We start from the raw sequence: 8,909 nt of genomic DNA, 5'->3' as shown, positions 1-8,909 counted from the left end.
ACTGTAATTATTTCGTACAAATGGGGGAGAAATAAGAGGCGAGCTGTAAAGGACTCAACCACGGTGAGATTCTACGAGTGAAATCATTTCTCTCCGCTTCTGACAAATCATTAACTATTAAAAACCTTTTTCTATGAAAGTGCCCGAATCTCTAAACGTCAGAACAATGACTGGTGTTGCCAAAGCGCCTCCCTGGAGAAAAACAAATCTGTCTAAATGTGGCTTTGAAGAAAAGGAGCTCGCTTTCACCCTGATCAGAAACTTGGGTTTGAAGGGGGAGTGCCCCGCCCTCCAGGTCCTTATAACCAGAAAGCCTGTTTGCAGGACGCTCAAACAAAACAGGAACACTGGAGACCACAGCTGTACATGAAGTATTTCTGGGGGCGAACTCTGGCTTCTAAGACCTTAAGGATTACACTGACTGTTTCGCCTTTTGACGGCAAGCAAACGATCAGCAGTGGCCATGGATTTTCTCAATCACAACTATTTGAATGCGCGCAGCCCATATGACTATACTTTTAATTTCTGGAACGACTATCTCGGGCTGACGACATTGGTTACGAAGAATAACAAGATCGGCATGCCCCAAAATCCCAACTCCATCACCGAATCTCTAAAAGCGACCCTGGGCTTGGACGATTCCCCGGCGTGTCCGTGCGTTGGAGAGAGCGGGCACCTGGACTGCTGCTGCCCATCCGGGAGCCCCCCGCCGCCCTCCATCCTGGACTTGAAAGAGCGTTTCTCGATCCTGAGCCCCTTCCAAAATCAGCTCGGCGTCCAGCTGCCGGAGCGGGAAGTGGGTTTCGGTGGGAGCTTCGCGGGGTTTGATCTGTTCGGCATGGAGAGAAAGATGCGCAAACCCGCTTCCAGGAGCAAACAGGAGCCCAAAATCTGCGTCTTCTGCCGAAATAACGGAGCGCCAGAGGAGGTGTTCGGTTCCCACGTCCTGAAGACTCCGGACGGCAGGGTTGTATGCCCGATTCTGAGGGCTTATACCTGTCCCCTTTGCAGTGCCAACGGGGACAATGCCCATACGATCAAATACTGTCCACTGTCAAAAGACCAGCCATCCCAGCGACCATTAAAGGGGGGGAGGGCTGTGGGCGGTAAGAGGATGAAAATATTTTAAACAGACTGTAAAGTCAATTCAATTGCACTGAACAATTTCCAGATGACTGTTTTGATTTCGGCTCTAGCCTTTATCCCAGTTTCTTAAACAGATTGATTTCACTTTTTTTTTCTCTCGAAGATCTCTTATATTTTTATAGTTCTTTTATCCACATAGATAATTGTATGCTTTATACATTGGATTTATTTTTCTTTCTAGTTTATAGTCATTTGAGCGTGTGCATATCAATACACATATGTATCAGTAATCACAAAGTGTGAATAAATGTAAAGGAAAAAAGTATTTTGGTCATATGGGGAGACACATTGACATTTGGCAAATGGGGTGAATGTCACAGCCTATTTCTACCAAGTATTTTTGTATGGTGAGCTAAGCTCGCTACAATTTTCTTTCACGTCTTAGAAAACCAAAGTTATGTTTGCCATTAAAGAAGCTCAAGAATGTGTCATTAATGAATATTTGTGTGCTTCTGACTTGAGGAGGAAATCTTTGATCCCTTCTGCTTGCTTAAAAACTCCACAACACATTTTCCAACTTGCTCTAAAAGTTGACATTCAATCTGAGAGGCAGGAACAAAAAAAAAAAAAAAAAAAAGACAATGTGGCCTCTGTTTAGGGCTCATATTCTCCGGGGAATATTATAATCAATTGTTGCCATGCCAAACCTTTGTTCCAGTTCTATGTGATGAGAAGTTTTCTGACCCCACAAATGGACAGAAATTAGATAAACTATTCAGCATTTTTATGTTTACATTCCCAAATGAGGGTGACACACTGGATTTCTTTTCTCTGTCAGGTCTTTCTGTTGATGTTTTTTTTGTTCGTTTGTTTTGGTTCGCCCTGACATTATGCTCACCAGAGAGTCTCACGGGCATGTCTGCTCTGCATTAGCAAGTAGAGTGAGTCCCATCCCTTTCACCCTGTGGGGGGGGGATAGCAAATGAATGTTAGTGAACAACACCGTGTTATCCCATTATTTCTTTTCTGAAGAATCCCAAAAAGATGCAAAAATGTTGTGAATGTATGATTGAAAGTGTCACTTGCAGGACTGCACATTTCTGACAGTTTTGTTTACCAAAGGAATACATTTGCATTGAAGAAAGACAAAAGATTTGCTGTATTGTAAATAAAGCAATGTTTATTCAGTATTTTAACATTACAAGTGACTTCAGAGGGCGCTACCTCAACAGGATTTTGTACTTACATGTAAAATGTCAACAGCAGTTTATTGAAATAGTGCTGCCATTTATAATAAGGGTTTTGATAGTATTTTTGATCTTTGTATAACATAATTGTATTTTCATTTTGTTGCATTTAACATAATGGAAGCAAGTTTCCATGAAGCTATAAGCATTGCTCACCAAAAGGTGATTGTGTGTAAATAGTGATTATACCCATACTTTTTAAAGTTTAGTTGTCTAATGTTTCATTGAGAGTGTGTAAGAGAGTGGAGATTGAAAAAGGCTGACAACATTTGCCACTTTTAACAGAGGATTTGATTAAATGAATAAGAGAAAAAGAAACACTGTTGAACTTTGTTATTTATATTTTACCATATTTTACTGTATGCTGCTGTGCAGAATAACATGAATTCACTAGTGAAATAAAAAACGTATCAAGTATTTAGGGCTATGTGTTTGTGTTCTGTGGGCGGTTTACTTGATGTCTCACTGCAGAGATATAAAGATTCCTCGCACCATATACTAAGTTGTGTAGAGACTGATTACTGTTTTATCAACTGGTTTTGGGATTTGAAAACTGACCGATTAAACCAAGCATGAGAGCTGACTAAAAACAAAGGGGTTGCTTTGTGAGCCAGAGCTGCCCTGTTAATGACTCCCTCACTAACACAGAGACTCTGTGAGGACCATGTCAAGTCCTGTGTATGCTGCGCTCAATAGAGAAAAAAACTTTCTTTTAACCTTTGATCAAAGTTAAACTGATCTGTTTCTTTGAATATCTTAAAGATTTCTCTCCAAAAGACAAGCACAGTGCCACAGTTGTTCACTGTTGTTTATGGAGGTCAACCCACACAGGAATGTCTTGGCTCATGCTTTGCCATTCAAACAGATCATGTTTGCACTGAAGTGGATTGAATAGCTGGCCCTCCCGGCCTTCTCTGCCTGCCATCTATGGAATGGCTGCTGCAGACATATTATGGGAGCTCAAAAACAGGCAGGAAGCTTTGTTGCCGTCCCTAGTTTTCTGGAAAAAGGTTAGTGCTGTACACAGCTGTGAGTGCATGTAACTTACTGCAGCGGTTTGGTTTTGTTACAAATCTCCCATAAATGAGGGAAATAATGAAAGGAGAAAATATGTCAAATTGCTGTCTCACCAGCAAAACTCAGTTACTGCTGATTCTAAGCATACAGTTCAAAACTACATCAATATAACTGTGCATACATTAATCCTAAACATTAGACTGATTTCGTCCAGAGCTTTGCAGCCCCCCACACTCCGCCTTCTCCCTTTTTCACCCTCCCTCTTCTGTCTTCATGTATCTCTCCAGCTGAGACTGGCATTAAAAATGGATGACTACTAAGTGCAACAGGGATTTATCTCTGTGAGAACAATGGTGAAAAAGCCTGGCGGGCTAGCATTTCAGGCAAACACAGTCAGCTAACAGGTCATATTCCCACTACACTTCAGCTTCCATTAGCTGCACTGCAGACTGGGCCTATATAATCTAGTTAGTTGCACCATTTATGAGATATGTATCTTTCACGATCGTATAATTTGTCTTAGCTGGCTGTTTTTATACAAAATGTAATTTGTGTGCACAACAGATCTCCCTGCAGCTCCATGGGCAGAGCCATGTTAGAGATGTTTTCTGGTGACAAGATGTGAAGTTCTGCCACCGACTTTACTGACTGACCTTTTTATAAAACTCAAAACCGCGTGAGGGAAATGTTTTAATTAAAGGGCAGAGTTATCAGTCAGGTGATGACTCGGGGTGTCTATTGCTAAAAATGAGGTAATTGGTTCCCCTCTGGCAGGTGATCAAGGTTTGGCTAATGCTCAGCAACTGTAGTTAGTCATTGCCATTAATTTGATTTATTGGATTCATTAACTCACAGCGCTCCTCATCACGCTGGCTACATAGAATGTTTCCTGTTTGAAGTACTGCACTGTATGGTAGATCAGTGGTTCACAATGTTTTTGTCCTATGCTATCATATCAGTCCTCTCTGATGGCCTCAGATGCATCTTCATTGTTCCTTTGTGATGGATCTGATGGCTGAATGGAACTGCTTAATTGAGTTTAATTCCAGTGATAATACACTGAGGTCAAACTATGACTGCACATGTGGAGATAAAGTCAGTTTTGTCTTTTCACTTTTGCCTGTTTTACCCGTTTAGTTTTTCAATTGCCTTTTGCCACTTCTGATGCCCTCTGAATGAGAATATTTGGTGTGAAGGTGTGAAGATGAATATTTGACTGTCAACAAATTATTTTTGTTTTTTCAGCTCACAATCTGCAGAATGTTCTGTGAGGTGTGTAAAACACTGACTGGACTGAACATAGTTGTGACTTTGATATTTACGGGATAAAACATTTTACATTTCTTCATGTCAGTCCTCTAACATGATGTGACAAACCATGCATTTGCTCGATGCTTTCTTATGATGCACAATGTTTCCATTTGAAAATGGCAAATGAAACGACTGAACATTTCAACATTGTCCATAATCTAGAGTTGAAATGATAAATAAGAGATCTCAAATATTAAATGATTACTTATACTATATGTTGGTTTACTGTTGCATAAACTCGATCTGTAATTTGTACTAAATAACTCTTAGATGGATCATTGATGCCTAGTGAAGGCATTGAAATATAGCATTAACTCTTCACACCCATTCACTCAGCCTTTCTACTTTGGGTAGCAGAGCTGAAACATTCAGTCTGTCCGGGTCTACAGGCAGGACAAAGCAAACACTGAAATGACACAGCTAAATGACCCAATAGTTCATTTGAAAGAAATTCATCTCTTTCATTGACCCATATCACAAGAGTGTGGAAGGCTGAATATAAGTGACAGAGCTGCAGAATTCATAAATGGGTGCCTTAATTTCTCAGACTACACATGCAACAAGGATGCTCCTGTCGCCTAGCAACTCCTACAGATAAAATTGAACAGCAGCTGAGCATGAAAGTCATTCTACAGAGTGAGGTAAAGAGGATATCACCTTTAGCAGTTATATTAGATGGCTTATTGGTTATTTGGAACAGGTTTCATTTTAGAATTAGAAGGAAAAAAATGCTAAAAATGGTTTTACCATTGTTGAACTTCCAACAGATTGCTGCCTCTTGTGCTGGTAAAAGGTATTACAAAAATAACAGTACCTACATTGTGACTCTTCCTAAATTCAAATTCAAATTCAAAATGTATTAATATAGCACATTAAAACAACCTCAGCTGACCAAAGTGCTTCACAATAGCATCTGCATCACATATTGAGAAAGTCATCAATAAACTAGCAATAAGAATAACTGCATCACAGATAAATAACATTTGTAATAAAATAAAAGTAAAAGTAGCAATCCAAAGTAAAAGCAAAGTGAAAGCCAGAGAAAAGAGATGTGTTTTCAGTCTGGATTTGAACTGACCTAAAGACAGAGAGGACCTGAAAGACAAAGGGAGGCTGTTCCACAGCCTGGGGGCTGCCACAGAAAAGGCTCTATCATCTCTGGTGTTTAGCCTGACTTTGGGGACAGCCAACAGGAGCTGGTCGGCTGACCTCAGTGCTCAGGGTGGAGTGTAGGGCTGCAACAACTGACTTAAATAAGACGGCCCCAAAGAGTTTAAACACTTAAAAACAATCAATAAAACCTTAAATTTCACCCGAAAGCCGACAGGGAGCCAATGAAGGGTGCCTAAGACAGACTTCCTATGCTCAGAGTTATTCACAGCCCCTAACATGGAAGGATTCATAAGGACATGTATGGTGCTAATGAACTCTCTGTCAGCATTGCTGGACTGACCATATGTTGGACTCTCTAATAACAATTCTGTCCCTCTGAGGGCAGATTACAACTTTGATGCTGTAATTGAAATTTCACAAAGGATCTACTTGAAATGAAAAGCCGTTGCTGTTTAAGTGAGTCGGACAGGTTATTACATTTCTTTCACAGCATGATCAGCTTATGTCTCGACGGCCGTTTCACTGGTGCAGATATACTGCCAGTTGAAATAATCCTCAGATTCACTGGTGCAGAACAACGTTAAACAATGTTATCATAAGTCAGTGAATGTTAAAGATTTTTACTTTCTTTTATTTGTTGTTGTTTTTATACTGTGTGAAAAATGATTCAGCCTTGGACACAAATACTCACAGCCTGACTGTAGGAATTCTTTACTTATCTGCTATTACTGGAAAATTCTCAGCCAGCAAACATAAAACAAGACAGCAGGGGACTTATTCTATGTACATATCTCTGCCTTTTATAAATAGCTTGTTGAATCAGGAGTCTAATTTCCTCCAGGTGCCGTCTTTCTAACAATGATGTAATGTGGGTGGCAGCTTCTGCAAGCTGTGGTGATGAACCAGAGTGAAAGGAAGCCCTCAGAAACAATAAATTGCCTGTTATATATCCTGTTACTATCCTGATTTCTAAGATGCTGCCAGCTAATGTATTTTTGTGTAGTCTTGTCCCATTGTTATGCAGTGTAAAGTCCCACTAAGCCCTGTATCAGAAGAGATAACCCAGGCAACTTAACATACCAAAGGAATGACACACCTTATCACAAAGTATGAGTTGAAATTAGATAGATGATACCTAAATCAATAAGAATACATTCTCTCTCCTTTGACCGATGGCTTGACTGGAGTGAAGAAGCTTAAAAAGGAAGCTGCACACTATCAGAGACATAATGGTGTTTTGTTATTTTTTTCATTGCTGTAACTTTAAGTGCTGTCATTACGCCACTTCAGAATCTGCAGGTGTAAGGAGGACATTTTAGTGCAAATGAATGTCGTGAGCAGCTTGTCCTCATTTTCTTCTTTTTAGTCAATCAATGTTTTATGGAATTGAATAAATAATCATGTCCTGACATGCATTGCCAGTTAGGTCAGAATAAGCAAGTAAATATGTTGATGAGATATACAATCTGCAACAAATATCTGCAGAGCTCAATGGGAGAAGTAATAAAAAGCAAAGTTGCTTTAAACAAGATACTAGACAGCTTATAATTCAGCACACCTCTGGTGCTATTCTTGAAGGGGGCAGTGTTTTGACATGGAGTATTTATCACCAAGATTGAGGAAACTGAATCTCCCTTTGGCAGGTGATAAAGGCTAAGCTAACACCCTACAGCATTAGTTAGAATTTGCAGACAGTGTATTTACTGATTAAATATATTTATTGTGGCAATACTAAGATTGTCCATTTACAGGGTACTTCCATTTCATTGAGCCATACTATCACAGTGCTGAGAGCAGATAATAAGTTACAGAGAATTCATTTATTGGTCCCACCATTTCCCAGAATACACTGGCAATGAGGATATTCCTGTCGCCTAGCAACTCCATGAGATAAAATTGGACAGCAGCCAAGCATGAAAGTCATTCCACTGAGCGAGGTAAAGAGGATACCATCTTCAGCCTTCTCATTATGACCCAGTGATGATTTGGTGCCACATATCTTCCCCAAATTTTAAAGAGACTATGTTATTTAGAGACACCTGAGAGGAATGCAAGTGATGGATTATTCCTGCTATACAATCTGACTTAAGTGAATGCAAGGTGTGAGTTCAGTTTTGATTTAGTAATTCATCTCTATCATCCATTGTGTACTGAGCAAAAATCATGTTACAGCAGAGTAAGGGGACAGGTGTATTAACTAAATATTCTATGGAGTAAGAAGTCGGTAAAATTTTAATACAACCTGAATTCTAAAAAAAAAAAACAGAGTGCAATGATTTCCAAAAGCTATAAACGTTTATTTAAGTCACGGTTTGCAGGAGAGAGTCACTTTCCTCTAAAAAGAACATGGCAGCATGGCTTAGGTTAGTGAAATTGCATCTGAACAAACTACAAGATTTCTGGAACAATGTCCTTCGGACAGATAAGAACATAGTGGAGATGTTTGGTTAGAAGGCATATTGTCATGTTTTGCAAAAACCAAATTAAGTCTATCAGTACCTCATACCATGTGTTGAGTGATGTTTAAGAAACAATGCTGGCTTTCTTATGCACCACAATTTGTCTTAATTCCTGTCTCCTTAATTCCTGCAGACACATTGTTCATTAAAAATGACCCTGGGCTGTTTTTTTCTAGTGATCGGGTTGCTGCATTGATCATTGAATTGATCTGGTTTTTTTTCTAACTTAATAATGCAGTGAAATAAAACTACCACAGGGCATAGTTTTCTTCTCACTTGAGATTCTTTCTGGGTGAAACTGCGTCTTTGGGTTTTTTGGAAAAAGAATCACAAGACACAGTTCTCAGTATGTAGAGGCAAACAATAGCTGCCTGGCTCTCAGTTTGGAGAAAATGATTGCTGTAATTCTGCACAAATCCCAGTTCTCGTATGCTAGGAGTGCAGCAGATGTAGTATGCTGGCACTAAACAACTACCATGACACCTGAAACCACAGTAGTGAGTCACTGATGAAGATTTTAAAAAAAGACTTGCTTCAAGTTAGCTTTGAATTAAACATAGGAAAAATTTCACATTCAGTATAGTTCATATGTTCCTAACACATGACAGGTGCTGCTAAGAAGAGACTCATTCACTGGTGGGATCACAGCAACAGCTCAGCCCAACTTCTAGTCAGC

The 8,909-nt window shown here is 39.6% G+C and overlaps 1 protein-coding gene across 1 annotated transcript; it reads left to right on the top strand.

Annotated features, from left to right (window-relative positions):
- Window positions 1–234: 234 nt before the first annotated feature.
- nanos1 (nanos homolog 1) lies at window positions 235–2,750 on the top strand. The gene has a single exon (XM_072395207.1). The coding sequence runs from the start codon at window positions 464–466 to the stop codon at window positions 1,127–1,129; it is 666 nt and encodes a 221-aa protein (XP_072251308.1). The 5' UTR covers window positions 235–463; the 3' UTR covers window positions 1,130–2,750.
- Window positions 2,751–8,909: the final 6,159 nt, after the last annotated feature.

The sequence above is a fragment of the Leuresthes tenuis genome, unplaced genomic scaffold, assembly GCF_036924035.1.
Source record: "Leuresthes tenuis unplaced genomic scaffold, fLeuTen1.0.hap1 SCAF_11, whole genome shotgun sequence".
Taxonomy (NCBI): domain Eukaryota; kingdom Metazoa; phylum Chordata; class Actinopteri; order Atheriniformes; family Atherinopsidae; genus Leuresthes; species Leuresthes tenuis.
The sequence above is the reverse complement of the archived record's forward strand: the minus strand, read 5'-3'. Positions and strand labels throughout refer to the sequence as shown.